Below are 19,298 nucleotides of genomic sequence, written 5' to 3' on the forward strand. Positions count from 1 at the left end.
AAGTTACAAATTCACAAAATAACTCTTTCCCTATGTTTTCTTCTCCACTCAGTTAAATGTTTAAGGGACAAACCACATGTAATAACACTTCGAAAAATACTGTCCTTTTGGCACTATCAGAACATCTTCTACAGTGACTTTTCATCTTAAAAAAAAAAAAAAAAAAAAAAACAGTCCCTAGGATCTACCTAGCAGCTCCAATGCAGGCATTTTTAGCACCTATCTGTAAAGACTATGCTGAAGGCATTGTACTGGCTGACAAAATAATACTCAAGAAACTTCATTTTTAAAAAGCTGCTAAAACATCTTTCTAAACTGAAAATACTAGTATAGAGATAGCAGCAATTGATCTGATAAAACCAGACTTCAGCATTTTTATAAAATACGAGCTCAAACAATTTCTCTTACCATTAAAACATTAGCGACACTGTTCTTAGGGTAAATCTCACCTCTCTCTCTCATATATACACATCATGTTCCCACCATCCCAAAAAATAATCTAATGCAATCATCTTAAAAATTATCCTTAGACTATGAGTTTCTGGAAGGCAGGGAGACTCCTTTGAAAACCTCGGCATTATAGTGAATTACAGTGCTGGGTAAGCCAAACGCAGGACCTTATAAATCCCCACCAAAAGGAAAGTAGCAAAATAACATTGCCCTTTGAATGTCTTGTCCACTCTAAACACCAGCTGTAAAACTTCCTATCTGGCTTCTTTCTGTAACTTATTTCTTTACTTACTTATCCGTACCCCCCGCCCACCAACCCCATCCCACTATTTCCTACTGCCTTTATGGAGCAAAGCACAATAATATGCTCGAGCCCAAGATTTGTAATTAAGTATTCTTTAAAAAATGCTTAAAAGTTTAAAATGTTTAATAATAATAATGCTTAAATGTTTAAAAGTCACCCTCAAAAATAGGGACTTTGCTTTATAGTCTCCAACTCTCAAAGAAGGCAGTTAACAATGGGTATCCATGACGCCTGATGTGCTGGGCCAGCTTATTTTCTTACTTTAATGCCTACCTTTAAAACAACCTAGGTTATGTGAGTGTGCAGTTAGACTTATGTCCCAGTGTTCTATGACAACAGCTATATTTTAACAAATGACTAATAAGTTGGATTGCCTTTGTCTTGTGGATACTGAGGCACTTCAGTCATAGATGCTCAATGCCACCTTACTGACCCGCTTTCTTTCTAGCTCAGACAACTGACTTATTGTTTAAAACTACAGGCCAGGAAAGCCATAAACTTGTTGCATATGTATTTAAACAATGGCAACAAAATGAACTGGATGCTAACTAATGAGATACCAAATCAAACAAAGAAAAAACAATCCTTAAGTTAGGCCAGTCAGCAGAATACACAAGGAAATAAAAAATATGCTAGTAAGGAAATCTAATGACAGACAATAAACCACACTCAAAACTGATAAATTGGGAGACTCCTTTAAATAAAAGGCTTTCCCATCAAAACAACGTCAATTCTCAATTCAAAGTAGCTGCACAATTACTGAGAGTACACATAGCACCAAATACAATAAAGAAAAGGTAAGCCCAGGCAATGATTTTCCAAGCATGATCTGAAATTTGTGAAAATCCTCTAGAACTTGAGTCTTGTTTAAAATGTGAGTGCTGATGTCTGGATTAAGTTCTGAGCCAGAAAAAGGCAAAAAATGGAAGCAATTGGGAGAACTTTATTATTAAAGTGAGCTTAGTGCTGAAAAGTGTCAACTGCCATATGAGAACAGTGGGTCATGTTATCACAATGCTGGCCGCTGGCCTGCCACTAACAACTTGAATAACCAGATTTTAAGGTTGGCTGGTTCTGGCCCAAGGTAAGAGAAGCTGCCTCCAAACAAGTGGAAAACATATTGGAGAGTGGAGAATATTTAGGGCAGCGGTATCCAATCTTTTGGCTTCCCTGGGCCACACTGGAAGAATTGTCTTGGGCCACACATAAAACACACTAACAGCTGATGAGCTTAAAAAAAACAAAAATCACACAAAAGAATCTCATATTTTAAGGAAGTTTACAAATTTTTATTGGGCTGCATTCAAAGCCATCCTTGGGGGCATACGGCCTGTGGGCCATGGACAAGCCTGACTTAGGACATATGAAAACAGGGGGATGGAGTGTCTGTAGCTATACCTGCAGTGAAAAGTTAAAGAACCTATGGCTTACAACAACGGTCCCCAGCCTTTTTGGCATGAGGGACCAGTTTTGTGGAAGACAATTTTTCCAAGGACAGAGGGTGCATGGATTGCGGATGGTTTCGGGATGATTCAGCACATTACATTTACTGTGTACTTTATTTCTATTATTATTACATTGTAATATATAATAAAATAATTGTACAATGCACCATAATGTAGAATCAGTGGGAGTGAGCTTGTTTTCCTGCAACTAGACGGTCCCATGTTGGGATGATGGGAGACACTGACAGATAATCAGGCATTAGATTCTCATAAGGAGCACACAACCTAAATCCCTCGTGTGCAGTTCACAACAGGGTTCACGCCCCTATGAGAATCTAATGCTGCCACTCATCTGACAGGAGGCGGAGCTCACAGGTAGTAAGGCAGGCAATAGGGAATGGGTGTAAATACAGATGAAGCCATGCTTGCTCGCTGCTCCCCGCCTCCCCATCCCCGCTCCCCGCTGGGGTTCCTAATAGGCCAAGGAAGTATACCCCTGGCCTAAAACAGATTTGGAAAATATCAAAGTCCAGAGGAAATCCCAGGTACAAGATAAGGTGAATTTAAATGACAGCTTTCCTACAAAATTAAGCTACCATAATTTGATCATTGGCATTGTGATTTCCTTGGTTATAATACAATATTATAAAAATTAATAAATTTTTAAATATTCAAAATTATAAATTTGTAGCTTATATGGGTAATTTTTATATTCAAGATATATGTTCTCATCTTTGACACTCGAAACAGGCATGTTCCCATCCTTGACCCTCATTATAGGTAAGGGTTTCAACATTTAAACCAAAACAAAATTATTTGAGATCTCTTTTTTTTTTTGAGACCGAGTCTTGCTCTGTCGCCCAGGCTAGAGTGCAATGGTGTGATCTCAGCTCACTGCAACCTCCACCTCGTGGGTTCAAGCGATTCTCCTGCCTCAGCCTCCCAAGTAGCTGGGATTACAAGCATGCGCCATCACGCCCGGCTAATTTTTGTATTTTTAGTAGAGATGGGGTTTCATCATGTTGGCCAGGCTGGTCTCGAACTCCTGACTTCAGCTGATCCACTTGCCTCAGCTTCCCAAAGTGCTGGGATTACAGGCGTGAGCCACCACGCCCGGCCTGAGATCTCTCTTTCAACTGCTTCTCAGAATCCAACTGAGTTATTTCTACCAATAAGGATGAGAGGATTTACCACTGTTTCTCATGTCTAAGGCATCTATTGAGGACTAAGACAAGCTTAAATAGAAGCAAGATACAACCGTCTTTTAGTTGGTGTTTTACTAGATGAGTACATACTGAAATACTTTTTTTTTTAAAAAAAGGGAAAACAGTATTAACCATCTACCAAAGCTAAGTTAACAAAATGAAGACAACAAAGATTATCCAATATCAGATTCTTAGTCCTTCAAGTGTTCATTTAGAAAATTGCACAAAGTAAAAGAATTACATAATTTTCAAATTAGTAACTTACTGATTATAATGGTAGTCTTCACATTTGTGTTTTAAGTGTTTTAATGACATAAAAGCTTATATTTGAGTACAGATGGTCTTTTGTCATCAAGGCCACACATTACAAGTCTGAAGAAGCAAGTGATCTCTCTCTAAAATTTTTTGAAAGAAAACAACAACAACAAAAAATCAGTGCCCAAGAGTCAACTCAGCACTGGCTCAAAATACCATCTGCCTTCTTCTTGCTCTCTCTCACATCTCAACTACCCTAGACTCAAACAATATTTTTTTACACAAATTCAGACTTCATATTTAGAGGATGTGCAGTGTACTGGCGGAGTGAGACTCATACATTCAAATTCTCAATCTGCCACTAATGAGTAGAATGACTCAGGTAAACTATTAGGTTGATGCAAAAGTAACTGCATTTTTTACTATTACTTTCAATGGCATAAGCATACGTAGTCTCTATGTTCCTCATTTCTAAAATGGAAACAATAATGGTATATGTGTAAAAGGTTGTCATGAGAAGACTTCATCTATATAAAGCATATAGAACTCAGTAAGTGCCTTATTCAATAAGTGTTAGTTGATATTAACTTATCATTAATGTTTTTACTAAATTTTATCTTCCACTTAGTCTAATGTTCCCTTATGCAATGATCTTTTTCCATCCTAATTCAGTCAGCGAATTAGTTATCCTTTCTTTTCTTGCCATTCATAAGTTCAAAAACTTGCCATGTGATTATCATAGAAGCCAACATCATCCAAGTTAAACAGGCTACAATCGAATCTACAATGTCAGTAATGTCAGTTCACTCACTAATAATCTTTGGGTATTCCTTTGCAGTACAAAGCATATGCAATTAGATAAAGCATCACAATGTTACTGGAGGAATAGGTAGTATAAATATTTACATATACATTTCATTTTTCAGGAAGAGAAATGGAGTCTCAAAGGCTAAATGATATCTGTATGTGATAGCAGCATTTTAATGCTTTTATTTTTTCAACTAATAAGCAAGGTAACTTGCCCTATACATTTTAAAGGAAATTCAAGGACAAATATATATAAATATAACCTATGCTCTGAAGAAGAACAGTACTAATCAAACATAATGAATTAGTACTTTTTGCCCAGAGATCATGCTCATGCTCAGTAGCATAAAGTATACTGACTTCCATTAGAATTGCTGCTTTATAGGTAAAGGGAAAATCCACATATTTGAGCAAACTTGAATGTACAGCATTAATACATTCAAAACAATCTTAAGAAATTTCTAAGGTTACATCATACTAATGAAAATTATCCAGCAACAACAGTCTTTCTCCTATAGCCTCCCTTCCCCATGTACCCACCCAAGACTTAGAAAAGATGTTCTGAAATGACGTTTTAAACAAGATGCTCCTATTAAAAACAAAACAAAAGCATCATTCTGCATTGTTACACATTTGATATTAAACTTTCCACAAACAAGGCTGTGAATAATCAACTTCAGCATCATTGTCTATACACTTATAAATGTTATTTTCCTGTTTAGCTTACCAGAATCACTGTTTATCAAAACACCAAGAGGATCTGCATTTGCCTCAGGTGGACCTTCTGGCTTCAAATCACACAAGTGATTGCCTGATCCAGTGACTGCTCTCTGTCTAGCATTGTCGTTTTTCCATTTGTGATTCTTGCCAGGACTTCTGATCTTTGCCATTTGTGAATGTCTGGACATCCCCTTCATCTTTCTGGAGTAAGAAAATTGCAATTTTTAACATAAAAGGCACTGACCTTCCAAGAAAAAAAAGACTACCAAATACAAAAGAAACTTAGTTGTAAAATTGATCACTTGTAGCCTAGTACATTAAATAGACCAAAATAAAAGAAATTCCAGTGACTTCCAAAGACAGGGAAGCCTATGATAGAACTTTAGAAGGACAGCAACCACAATATACCACACCTTATTGATTCTACGCGGCAAATTTCTACCCATATTGTTATCCTTCTGAAATTGGGCTGCATAGTATCATCATTAAAGGCCAATTTAACTGGCAGCATTCTTTCGTTCTTCTATTGTACATGAAAGTGTTTTTTTTTTTTTTTTTGGAAACAGTGTCTCGCTCTATCACCAGGCTGGAGTGCAGTGGCATTATCTCAGCTGACTGCCACCTCCACCTCCCAGGTTCAAGCGATTTTCCTGCCTTAGCTTCCCAAGTAGCTGGGATTATAGGCACGTGCCACCATGCCCAGCTAATTTTTGTATTTTTAGTAGAGACAAGGTTTCACCATGTTGGCCAGGATGGTCTCGATCTTCTGACCTCGTGATCTGCCCACCTCTGCCTCACAAAGTGCTGGGGTTACAGATGTGAGCCACCGCGCCCAGCTGAAAGTGTTTCTTAGAGTTTATAAAGTATGGTCACTCTTGTCTACTCATTTTATTTTCTTTTGAGACGGAGTGTTGCTCTGTCGCCCAGGCTGGAGTGCAATGGCATGATCCTGGCTCACTGCAACTTCCACCTCCCAGTTTCAAGTGATTCTCCTGCCTCAGCCTCCCAAGTAGCTGGGATTACAGGCACCCACCATCAGCCTGGCTAATTTTTGTATTTTTGTAGAGACAAGGTTTCACTGTGTTGGCCAGGATGGTCTCGAACTCCTGACCTCAGGTGATCCACCCACCTCGGCCTCCCACGGTGCTGGAATTGCAGGCATGAGTACACCCGCCTTGTCTACTCGTTTTTAAGGAGCTAAAGTTTCTGAAGCATTTACAAATATGCCTTGTTTGACCTTCATGAACCCTCTGAAATAGGTAAGACAGGTACTATTTTCTCTACTTTATAGGCCTATCACAACACATAAGCTATTGCAATTTCACAGCCAGCTCAAATCAAGCACCCTCTCAACAGCCACAACTACTTTCAGAAAGAAAGCAAATATTGGCCAGGTGCGGTGGCTCACGCCTGTAATCTCAGCACTTTGGGAGGCCAAGGTGGGCGGACCACTTGAGCTCAGGAGTTCGAAATTACCCTGGGCAACCTTGTCTCTACTAAAATAAAAAATAAGCTGAGCATGGTAGCAGGCGCCTGCAGTCCCAGCTCCTCGGGAGGCTAAGGCACGAGAATTGCTTAAACTTGGGACGTGGAAGTCACAGTGAGCCAAGATTCTGCCACTGTACTCCAGCCTGAGCAAAGCAAGACCGTCTCCAGAAAAAAAAGAAAAGAAAAAGAAAGCAAGTATTTATGTGAGCATCTTCTAATTTAAACTATGTGTGTGTGTGCAGGGGCGGGAAAGACAGTTAAAAAAGGTTCCTTCATAGTAGACAATAACACAAGGTATTCTTTGGTGGAACTGAGTTTTCACAAAGATAGGTTTTTGATAGTTTGTCATTTATTGGGCAAAATTCATTTTTCATTAATAATGGAGGATGCAGTAAACAGATTAATTAGAAATCTGCATCTAAATCTCAATTTTGTCACTTATAGGCTGTGTCTGCTGCACAAATATTTGTATGCCTAAGCCTGTTTATTCCTTTAAACAGAATGGGAATCATAGGGACATAGAATTAAGATAATATACAGTACTTCACAGTTAGAGCAAGATAACACATTAAGCCTAATGATAGTTTACTATCATAACATTTTTGAAATAATTTGTTAAACCAACATGTTTAATTTATGTATCTGCAAATCTGCAACCCAGAGATTATTAATCCCTTTAGGGTCATAATAACCCTTGGAGAATCTCATTATAAAAATTAATATATAGGTATAGTTCAAATTTTGCAGAATGCCATGGACCAATCTCCAGTGTCCATCCACAGATGTCAGGCTAAGAACCTAACAGTGTCAGTGCAAAGAAAACAGGTCTAGTTTCTGCCTCTGGCTCACTGGCCCCATAAGGATAATGAAGAGATGCCACTTTCCTTGAGCTCCCATTCACAGATGCCTTCCCTGTATCTTTTCTCTTATAGCGTCTGACCACAGCTAGCTTGAATGATCATCATTAAGGTATTCACTAATAAGTAATGAGTTAAAAAGATCCTTCACTAATGACATCTATAAGACTTAACTGAGAAAGTAGTGTATCTGTTATTTGCACTCTATTTCACCTTCGAGGGAGTAGTTCTGTTATACCACTTGACAATCATTTGAAAGGAAAAGTTTATTTAATCAACCATCTAAAAATAGTTATAAAAGGTATAATGTAAATAAAAATGTAGATGTACATAAAACGGAGAGATTAAGGAATAAAAAAAGATTCCATCCAAAAGAAGGCAAAAAAGGAACAAAGAACAAATAAAAAACCCAACTATATTAGGAATTACATTAAATGTAAATGAACTAAGCACTAGTTAAAAGGCAAAGATTTTCAGTTTGGATCACTAAGAAGACAAAATTATATAATATATAGGAGATACACTTTAAATAAAGAGACACAAAAAGTTTAAAAGGAATAGGTTGTTGAAAACACGATCCTTTCTGCACTGCATTATACTGCCAGATTTATCGTAAGTTAGGTGATTGTTTCTCAGTGGATCTGTTTGTGGGCTCTATTCTGCTCTATTTATCTATTTAACCTTGAACAACACGACACTATCTTCATTACTCTAGCTTTCTTAGTTGCTGTTCTAGATCCTTTGTATTTTCATATGCAATCATGTGCCACATAATGACATTTTGATCAACAATGGACCATATGTATGACAGCAGTCCTATAAGATTATAGCAGAGTTAAATAATTCCCCATAATGTCATATCATCATAAAGTAAAAAATCACTTTTACAAAACAATTTAGTGTAGCCTATGTGTACAATGTTTGTAATGTCTTAGTGTATAGTAATGTCCTGGGCCTTCACATTCACTCACCACTCACTCACTGACTCACCCAGGGCAACTTCCAGTCCTGCAAGTTCTATTCATGGTAAGTGTCCCATTCAGGTATATCATTTTTTACCTTTAATGGTGTATTTTTACTGAAACTCTTCTATATTTAGATACACAAATACTTAGCATTGTGTTACAACTGGATACAGTAACACATGGTATGGGGATGTAGCCTAAGAGCAATAGGCTTTACTGCACAGCCTAGGTATGTAGTAGGCTGTATTATCTAAGTTTGTGTAAGTATACTCTATGATGTTCATAACAACAAAATTGCCTAACCCGCTTCTCAGAATGTATCCCTGTCATTAAGTGACACACTGTAACTTTAAAGCTTATCAATCTCCCCCATCCCTCCTCTACATAAAAAAATAAACAAATAAAAATAAAAATAAAAACTTGCTGGAATTCTGACTGTAATCAATTGGATTTGGGGGAGAATTAAGATAATTATATTGTTTTTCAGTCCGTGTATATTATATATTGCTCCATTTATGCAGGCCTTGAATTTTTCTGAGCAATGTTTTGTAGTTTTGAGTGTAGAGTCTTGCAGATCTTTTGTTAGGTTTATTCCTAGGCATTTGATACTATTCTAAATGGTATCTTTTAAATTTTCACTTTTTAATTGTTTGTTGCTACTTTATAGAAATAGAGTTGATTTTTAAAATATTGTTTTTACATGTATTTGGCAACTTTGCTAAATTCATTTATAAAAGTGGTAACACTGGACATCCTTATCTTGCTACTAATCTCAGGGGAGGTGGGGGAGTGATCACTACTGCACCATGAAGTATGATATGGCTATAGAGTATTGATAGATATCCTTTATTAGATTAAAGAAATTATTTTCTATTACTAGTTTGCTGATATGTCTTTTTTTACGAACAGGTGGTACATTTTATCAAACTGTTTTCCCTACTCATTAAGTTAATAGCATTTTCCTCCTTCACTGTGTTAATGTGATAAATAAACATGCTCCTGGAATAAGTCCCATTTAGTCATGATGTTTATCCTTTTTACATACTGCCAGATTTAATTTGCTAACATTTTGTATAGGATTTTTGTCTCTCTGCTCAAGAGTTGTGTTTGTTTCAAAATTTTCACTTTACATATTTTAAAGCTATATTACTAGACACATACAGATTTAGAATTGGTATGTCTTCTTGTTGTTGCACTGACTCTTTTAACATTACAAAATATTCCTATTTATCCCTAATAACACATCTTGCTTTAACATCTATTTGGTCTGATATTAATATTGTTGTACCAGGTTACTTTTGGTTGGGGTCTGCATGGTATAACAATTAGTACTGGATCAACTGTAATTCATATGTGAAAAAATTTTAAAGGTCCTTAACTCCTACACTATGTACAATAATTAATTCTAGACATATACCACAATGGCAAAGCAATAAATCTTCTAAAAGAAAACATAAAGAAATAGCTTTATGATCTCCAAGTAAGCAAATATTTTTTAAGGCAGAATACACACAGCACTGACCATAAAAATAAAAGATTAATAAATCAGACTTCATGAAAATTGCAACTTTTATTTATAAAAGACACCATTAAGAACTTCTGTTTCTGGCCAAAATAAAGTAACAGGGACTGAATTTATCCTCCTACCTGAAATAACCAAAAACTTAGCCAAAATGAAGAAACAACGGTCTCTATGACATAGGACATCAAGCAATAAGAGCAGTGATCCCTGAAAGACGGAAAATAAATGAATAGTAAACCCTGCAACTGCCCTTGCTTACAGCCTTAAGAGTTTCCAGACTGCAGAAAAGAGGAATCCAGATGGGACCTGGTAGAATCCCTGAGGTGAGGAACTGGAGTTGAGACACCAGAGAGAGCAAGACATCTAGAGCTTGCAGGATGTACCTGAGAGGAAAAAACTACAGAGAGAGAGAGAACTCCAGAGATTTGCAGAGGATTTACCCTGGACTATTTAGCAGAAGAATGATCGGCATGTATTTGTCAGGAAACTACCCAAAGTTGGGGAAAAAAAAACCATCCAAAAGGATCAGAGTTATCAGCACCTTATCTTCACTCGGAGTCATAACTAGGTCCTGTTTGTACCTCATATTTCATAGGGCATGGGGTAAGATACCCAGTAAGATCTTACATCAGTAGTGAGTAGTTAGGTTCAGACTAAACACTGCTCTGGTTTCGTCTACCAAATCTTAAAAGCAAGACCCAGAAGGATCAAACTGTTTCTAAGTAACTCAGTTGTGTTCCCAGAAAAAAGTTCAAGAACATTTATAGAAACACAAAAATATACAGCACCTAATGTGGTTTGGTTGTGTCCCCACCCAAATCTCATCTTGAATTGTAACTCCCACAATCCCACATGTCATGGGAGGAACCCGGTGGGAGGTGATTGAAATATGGGGGTGGGTCTTTCCTGTGCTGTTCTTGTGATAGTGAGTGAATGAGTCTCATGAGGTCTGATGGTTTTAAAAAGCGGAGTTTCCCTGCACAAGCTCTCCTCTCTCTGCCTAATGCCATTCACAGAAAATGTGACTTGCCCCTCCTTGCCTTCCTCCACAATTGTGAGGCTTCCCCAGCCACGTGGAACTGTAGGTCCAGTTAAACCTCTTTCTTTTGTAAATTGCCCAGTCTCGGGTATTCTTTATCAGCAGGGTGAAAATGGACTAATACAGTACCCAATAATGTAAAATTTCGTGTCAAGTATCCAATAAAAAATTACCAGGCATGGGGCCAGGAGCAGTGGCTCACACCTGTAATCCCAGCACTTTGGGTGGAAAGGTGGGCAGATCACGAGGTCAAGAGATTGAGACCATCCTGGCCAACATGGTGAAACCCTGTCTTCGCTAAAATACAAAAATTAGCTGGGCATGATGGCGCATGCCTGTAGTCCCAGCTACTCGGGAGGCTGAGGCAGGAGAATCGCTTGAACCCAGGAGTCAGAGGTTGCAGTGAGCCAAGATCATGCCACTGCACTCCAGCCTGGGGACAGAGCGAGACTCCATCTCAAAAAAAGAAAAAAAATTACCACGCATGCAACAAAGCAGGAAAATATAACACAAAATAAAGAGAAATATCAATTAAAAGGTGATCCAGAACCAACACAAATATTAAAATTAGCAGGGAGAAATTAAAAGTTACTATAACTGTATTCTTTATGTTTAAAAAGTTAAGCAGAGAAATAAAAGAACCAAACCAACCTTTTTTTTTTTTTTTTAACAAGACAGAGACTCATTCTGTCAATCAGGCTGGAGGGCAGTGGCACAATCACAGACCACGGTAGCCTTGAACTCCTGGGCTCAAGTGACCTCCTGCCTCAGCCTCTCAAGAAGCTGGGACTACAGGTGTGTACCACCATGTTCAGCTAACTTTTAAATTTTTTTGTACAGAGAAAGTCTTGCTATGTTGCCCAGGCTGGTCTTGAACTCCTGGGCTCAAGCACTCCTCCCACGTTGGCCCCCTAAAGCACTAGGATTACAGGCATGAGCTACCATGCCCAGCCCAAATCAAACCTCTAAGAATAAAAACTACAATGTCTGAGATAAAACATGCAAAATTACATTGAGACAAAATATACATATACATGAGACTAATGAAAGATTAGACACTGCATAAGAAAGATTAATGAACAGGAAGGCATAGCAATAGAAATGATCTAAAATGAGACACAGAGGAAAAAAAGTTTTAAAAAATGGAAAGAGCATCAGTAAGCAAAGAACAACTTTAAACAGCCTATTATACATGTAACTGGAGTCTGAAAGGGAGAGGAAGGTAGAGAAAAAACATTTGCAGAAATAATGGCCAACATTTTTCCAAATCTGATAAAAATTATAATCCAAGAAGTTCAACAAATGCCAAGCACAAGAAACATAAAGAAAACTATACCGAGACACATCATAAATTGCTCAAAACTGGTGATAAACAGAAAAATCTTAAAAGAAGCCTGAGATAAATTTATACAGATAAAAAAGATAATAATGACAACAGATTTCTCATTGAAAACAATGATAATGAGAAGACAATGGAATCACATCTTTAGAGTACTATACATTTGAAAAACTGTTAACTGATTACATATCCTGCAGAAGTATCTTTCAAAAAGGCAAAATACTTTTTCAGACACACAAAGCTGAAAAAAGTAATGCCCAGCAAATTCTCACTACAAGAAATATTAAAGGAAGTCCTTCAGACAGAGGAAAAATGACATCAAATGGAAAGATGGATCTACACAAAAGAAGGAAGAGCCCTAAAAATAGTAACTACATAGCTATCCTAACTATCACTGACCAATCCCCGGCTTTAATGGAGCCTTGTCAAGATCAACAGATATGCCTGACTCCTAGCTGATCCCAAATATCTGAGCAATGAACAGTTATTGTTGTATAAAAAAAGGAAAAAGGATATCCATTAAGACAATAAAAAGACAAGCCATATATTGTGAGATATATCTGCAATACATATACTCCAAAGTAAGATTTGTATCTGAGTAAATGACTCTTACAAATCAGAAAAGCAACCCCAATTAAAAATTGGTCAAAGGCTTGAACTGGTACTACACAAGAGAACCTCAAATAGTCAATAAGCATATGAAAAGGGATTAACACCATAAGACAGGAGGAAAATGTTACAAGAGGAAAAGGTGTAACTTACCAAGCACTGACCAGGACACAGAGCAATAAGATGCATTTAGTAGAAGTGTTAAACTGGTTCGACCACTTCGGAAAACTGGCCATATCTATTAAAGCTAAACATGTGGATACCCTATGACCTAGCATATTTATATGACCAATGAAAATGAGCCCTATGTAAACAAGACAGGTAAAAGAATGTTCACAGTAGCTTTATTTATATTAGCCCATATAACCCAAATGTCCATTAACAGTAGAATACATATATATTCTCACAATTAAGTTCTATACAGCAATAAAAACAAAACATTTTACAACTATACACAACATGGATAAATCTCACAAAATAATTTTGGGCCATAGAACTCATACACCCAAGAATACATACTATATAATTCCATTTATCTATAGTTCCCAGAACAGGTAATATAATCTATGATGACAGAAATCAGAAAAGGGGTTACCTTTGTGGTGAAGCATTGAACAGCGGAGGGCTTAAGAGAGCTTCATGAGGTGAAGAAGTTATGTACATTCACCTGTGTGGAGGTTACATGGATGTATGGGATGGGAGGGGTGTATGTGTATATGTGTATAAAAATTCCTCAAGTGCATTTAAGATTTCTATATTTTTCATATATTATAATGTACTTCAATAAAAAATGAAATGGAAAAAATTCTTAAAACTTCTATGAAAGTGAGGGAGTTGCGGGGGGAAGATAGCTCATACACTGCTGGTGGGAGAGTAAACTGGTCCAGCTCCATAACAGATATTTGGTAGTACATGTGAATATTACAGATGCACATAACTCTTTGACTCAGCAAATCAATTTCTAGTAATCTATCTTCAGAAATACTTACTCATATGTAAAATATTGTTATGTATAAGGGCAATATGGAAACATTTTTTATTAGCAAAAGGTTGGTAAGAACTTAAATGTCCATCAACAAGAAGCTAATTTTTAAAAAAAACGACACTGTGGGACATCCTTAAGCTTCCTACACATCCTGTTTTTGTTTTTGTTTTGTTTTGTTTTTAAAAGAGACAGGGTCTTGATCTGTCATTCAGGCTGGAGTGCAGCAGCACCCATCTCCAACCTCTGGGCTCAAGCGATCCTCCTGCCTCAGCCTCCCAACTAGCTAGAACTACAGGCACATGCCACTATGCCCGGCTAATTTTTCTGTTTTTATTTTTGTAGAGACGAGGTCTTGCTATGTTACCCAGGCTGGTCTTGAACTCCTGGGATTAAGTGATCCTCCCTCCTTAGCCTTCCAAAGTTCTGGGACTGCAGGTGTGAGCCACTGTGCCCAGCCACATCCTTAAATAATGAGGTTTGTTACACATTAATGTGGGACAATCTCTAAGTATACTGCATGGCTAACAAAGCAAATATAGTATCAAAAAAAGGAGGGGAAAGACTGTATCTATCATCTACCGGCTGTATAGACATCAGGTATCTCTGGAAGGATAAAATGGATCGCCTCTGGGAGGAAACTAATTAGCTGGGAGACAAAGATTGAAAGGTCTTATTAATTATCCTTTGAAAACCATATGAATATAGGGTAATCCTTATTTTAAGATATAACTATTTGTATTATCAGGTTGGTGTTAAAAAAAAGATAAATTGATCTTTTTTAAGTAAATAAGTTATAAAAGACTTCAGAACTGAGTACATAAGGATTTTAAGATTTTGATTTGTGCTCCTTTTCATTATTCATAAGCATGAGGAACTTACCCATACTGTGTTGTTGTCAATACTGCTCCTCTCTTTTCCTTTTCAAGTTTTAACTTCTTCTTTCTTTCAATATTGGCCAGAGTTGGATAGTTTCTAGAAAATAATAAAAGTTCATTATAATACGGCTTTTACAGTACAACTTTAAGCAATCAAGCAATTGCTGAATTTAGCAATTTTTAACAACTAACACAGCAAATTATAAACCTTTAACTGCTTCTACAATTTTTTAAGAGGGAAAAAAGTACTTATAACAGTGTTACTCAAAGTGTGGACCAGCTGCTGATCCACAAACTTTGCTAGCAGTCTGCAACTAGATAAGAAGGGTACACTGGAATTTAAATCAAATATATCATACAATGTGCTCAAACTGATCTAACTCATTTATATGGCATGTACCTATAAATACTGCTTTAAAAAAAGTTTAAGTCTATTCAATTTATTCTAGTCACTACCTTTTATTTCTTTCTTATTTATTTATTTATTTTTGAGTCGGAATCTCGCTCTGTCACCCAGGTTGGAGTGCAATGGCACAATCTCAGCTCACTGCAACCTCAGCCTCCCGGGTTCAAGCAATTCTCCTGCCTCAGCCTCCCAAGAAGCTGGGATTACAGTCACCTGCCATCACGCCCAGCTAATTTTTGTATTTTTTTGTAAAGACAGGGTCTCACCACGTTGGCCAGGCTGGTCTTGAACTTCTGACCTCAGGTGATTCACCCACCTCAGCCTCCCCAAATGCTGGGATTACAGGCATGAGCCACCATGCCTGGCCAAGTCTATTCAATTTCTTATGCAAATACATGCTAGGTATATCGAAATTACCAAGATGAAGAGGAGACAGTTCTCAAAAAATATACAGGCCAGGCATGGGGGCTCACGCCTGTAATCCCAGCATTTTGGGAGGCTGAGGTGGGCAGATCATTTGAGGTCAGGAGTTTGAGACCAGCTTGACCTACATAGTGAAACATCATCTCTACTAAAATACAAAAATTAGCCAGGTGTGGTGACGGGCGCCTGTAATCCCAGCTACTCGTGAGGCTGAGGCAGGAGAATCACTTGAACCCAGGAGGTGGAGGTTACAGTGAGCAGAGATTGTGCCACTGCACTCCAGCCTGGGTGACAGAGCAAGACTCCCTCCCATTAAATAAATAAATAAATAAATAAATAAATAAATAAATAAATAAAATAAAAAATATATAGTCCACCAGGACGATAAGAAAAACACACAAATAGCGATAACATAAGACAAAAGTACCCCAAAGGGTATAAAGATTTGTGCAGGGGATGGTGTGGAACGGAAAGACTGTATCTAATTGGAAAAATCCATAAAGAAAAGAAATGAAAGAAATTGGTCTTAAATGGTAACAGAAATGAGTGTGTGCTAAACGGGCCAAACAATGCAAACAAACCAAGACTTCAGAAAGTGAAAGAGGCTGGGCGTGGTGGCTCATGCCTGTAATCCCAGCACTTTGGGAGGCCGAGGTAGGTGGGTCACTTGAGGTCAGGAGTTCGAGACCAGCCTCGCCAACATGGTGAAACCCCATCCCTACTAAAAACACAAAAAATTAGCTGGGCATGGTGGCAGATGCCTATAATCCTAGCTACTCAGGAGGCTGAGACAAGAGAATTGCTTGAACCCAGGAGGCGGAGGTTGCAGTGAGCTGAGATCACGCTACTACACTCCAGCCTGGGTGACAGAGCAAGATTCTGTCTCAAAAAAAAAGAAAAAGTGAAAGAGATATCTGGAGAATGACAAGTAATTAATACGGTAGGAAACACAGTTATAGGCAATCAGACTGGAAAGGAAGACTCAGGCCAAAATATGCCTTGAATACCAAACTAGAAAGTTTATATTTAATTCAGCAGCTGATAGAGAGCCACAGAAAGTTATGAACAGGGAGAGATACATACAAGGCAGTGATTAAGATGAAATCTGACAGAAGTGTGCAAGATTAATTGCTTTGTTTCTCTACAGAGCTGTGTGGAGATGCAGACACCAAACTTTCAGGGTGAGGGCAATAGATTCCAGGAGTATCAAAAACACAGAAGGAGGGGAACAGCTCTCTACTACTCAGTCTGGCTGCTGATCAGAGTAAGTTTTGAGAAACATCAACAAATGTTTTCTGCCATTGCTTCTAGGACACTTCTCTACCTTACTATTTTTAATAATTTCATTACTGACTTGAATAGCACAGACAATATATAAAGCCTATGGGTGGGGCATACTGAAAGACAGGAATGGAAATGACATTGGGTAAGTAGTTTAGTAATCAGAAAAAAATGCAATGAATTTCAACGAGGACAGTGTGAAGCAATATATATCCAGACAAGAAAAATAGACTCAATAAAAAAAGATGATGAATGTACAAACTATAAATAAACATAAAAGGAAACGATCAAGGTCATAGGAGATAAAAATCTGACAGTCAGTCAGCAATATATGACTACATTTTTAGAAAGTAAACATAATCTAAGGTTATATGAAGTAGACTCTGGCACTTGTACGAGTGTGAAGTCTTCCTCCAGGATACTCAAAAGCAGTCAGATACTCTCAGGGTACTGTTTCCAGTTCTGTACTTCCAAACTAAAGGAACGCCGAGGGGAAAAAAAAAAAAAGACTTGGAAGAGATTCAGAAGAGACTCAAGGATGATTAATAGGATGAAAAATAAAACCTCCAAAGAAAGATGAAAGGAATATTTGCAGCCTTTAAAAGAAGATGAGAAGTGACAACAAAAACAGTTTTACAGAGAGGATGGTCCAGTAGTTCTCAAACTGAAGAGAATATGCAGATGTAGAAATGAGAAAAACAGTGATGACTTTCACAGGCCTCACAGTGGCGAGACACATAACTCACAGCTACTCAACACCCTCCACAACTTTTAAATTTACTTCTTATTACTTAAGTTTCTTCAACATTTTTGCAGAGTATTGCAGACTCTTACCATGCTGGGCTATATGTTACATGATAAAATTAGGCACTACAGTGTACCATGTACCAGAGAGCAGATGCTAGGTAACTGCTTTTCAATAGTAAAGAATTTAAACGTGTTATAGCAAGTGGATTTTAGGTAAGACATAAGAAAGAATTCCCTAAATGAAACATCAAAGATGTGATGTGTAGAAACTCCTTTGATGGAAGCCTTCTAAAATAGCAAATTTTCTCTTTCTGGCAGACTGCAGTATCATGTTCCTAAAGGTAAGAAAACTTGTATTCCTAAAATTAAGTATCATGTTCCTAAAAGTAAGATTAGAGTTTTAAAAAGTTGTAAGATTTTATTTTTCTTGGTGCTGAAATCATTTTCCCTAAAGCCAAATCATACAGCATTAGTACTGCATAGGTCAGGAATTAAGAAAGAATCGCTTTTTTTGGTGGCTTTTTTGGGGAGGTAGGGGAAAGCAGGTTATTAGTGGAAAGCCTTAAAAGTTACCAAATTAAATACGCTCTTCCAAAATTTATTAATTCTTATTTACACAGAATACAGATATTTAAAACTAGGGGAAAAAAGGTTGCTAGAAAGCAAATTATCCCAAAAGAGAAAAATCAGACACACAAGACCTAGTTACACACATAAACAACAGTAGGAAGCCACACTCCACCAACATGAAGCTGAGATAAATGAATAAGGAAACAAAGGAGCTCTGATGAAGGAGTTCAGGTTCCTAAAGTACAAGAAATAACAAATCCAAAGACTATTGAAAAAATATAAATTATGTCTTACATTGCAGTTACATATATGTAAAGCTTAGTCCAATATCTCCTGTTAGAGAATGGATAACATGAAGTTATAAAGACCATGACAAGGGAAATTTTCACAGTTGGTTTCTCTATATTTTTATCTACTAAAATCATTTTCTCCCTATACTTCTATCTTTCCCCAGTTCACTAAGAGGAAATGGCCCTGAAATTATGCTTTTTTCCTTCCTCTCTTCTCTCTCTTTCATTTTTTACCTCTTCTTCACCTTCCCCATTGCCTATACCTTATGCCTCCAGTGACAATCTTTAAGCACTACAGAGCCAACACATGGGCAAACCGTGCTAACCATTATCTTAGCACAGATCATTCTGGTCACATTATTCTCTCCAATTTTTTTTCCTATGCTCAAATTACGACCCATTTATTGGCTTTTCCCCTCTGCCTGTTCTATAAAATATAGTTACTCTTCCCACTCTCATTGAACCACAACTGCTTCCACACAAGCTACACTACTGTACTTTTATTTCCTTCTGAACATCAAAAAGATGTAGCATTCTTTAGGAGCAGATCTCCTGTGCTGGAATTCTGCATGAACCAGGGAAACAAAAGGATTTCCTCAGAGTCACAGTAAGCGTTGAAATAAATTGTAAAACTACTCCACCTAGTGGACTCCCAGTCTGCTGTGAAAAATGTTCCACTGTTTTCTACAATAAAAGCTAGGTTTTGGAAACAAACC

The 19,298-nt window shown here is 37.4% G+C and overlaps 1 protein-coding gene across 1 annotated transcript in view; it reads right to left on the bottom strand.

Annotated features, from left to right (window-relative positions):
- The window catches only part of NUFIP1 (nuclear FMR1 interacting protein 1), a 51,694-nt gene that overhangs the window by 12,828 nt on the left and 19,568 nt on the right, over positions 1-19,298 (bottom strand). The window contains 2 exon segments of the mRNA XM_031655840.1: positions 5,194-5,387; positions 14,870-14,962. Of these exon segments, the coding sequence (XP_031511700.1) occupies positions 5,194-5,387; positions 14,870-14,962 (287 nt within the window).

Source organism: Papio anubis, chromosome 15 (assembly GCF_008728515.1).
Source record: "Papio anubis isolate 15944 chromosome 15, Panubis1.0, whole genome shotgun sequence".
Lineage (NCBI taxonomy): Eukaryota > Metazoa > Chordata > Mammalia > Primates > Cercopithecidae > Papio > Papio anubis.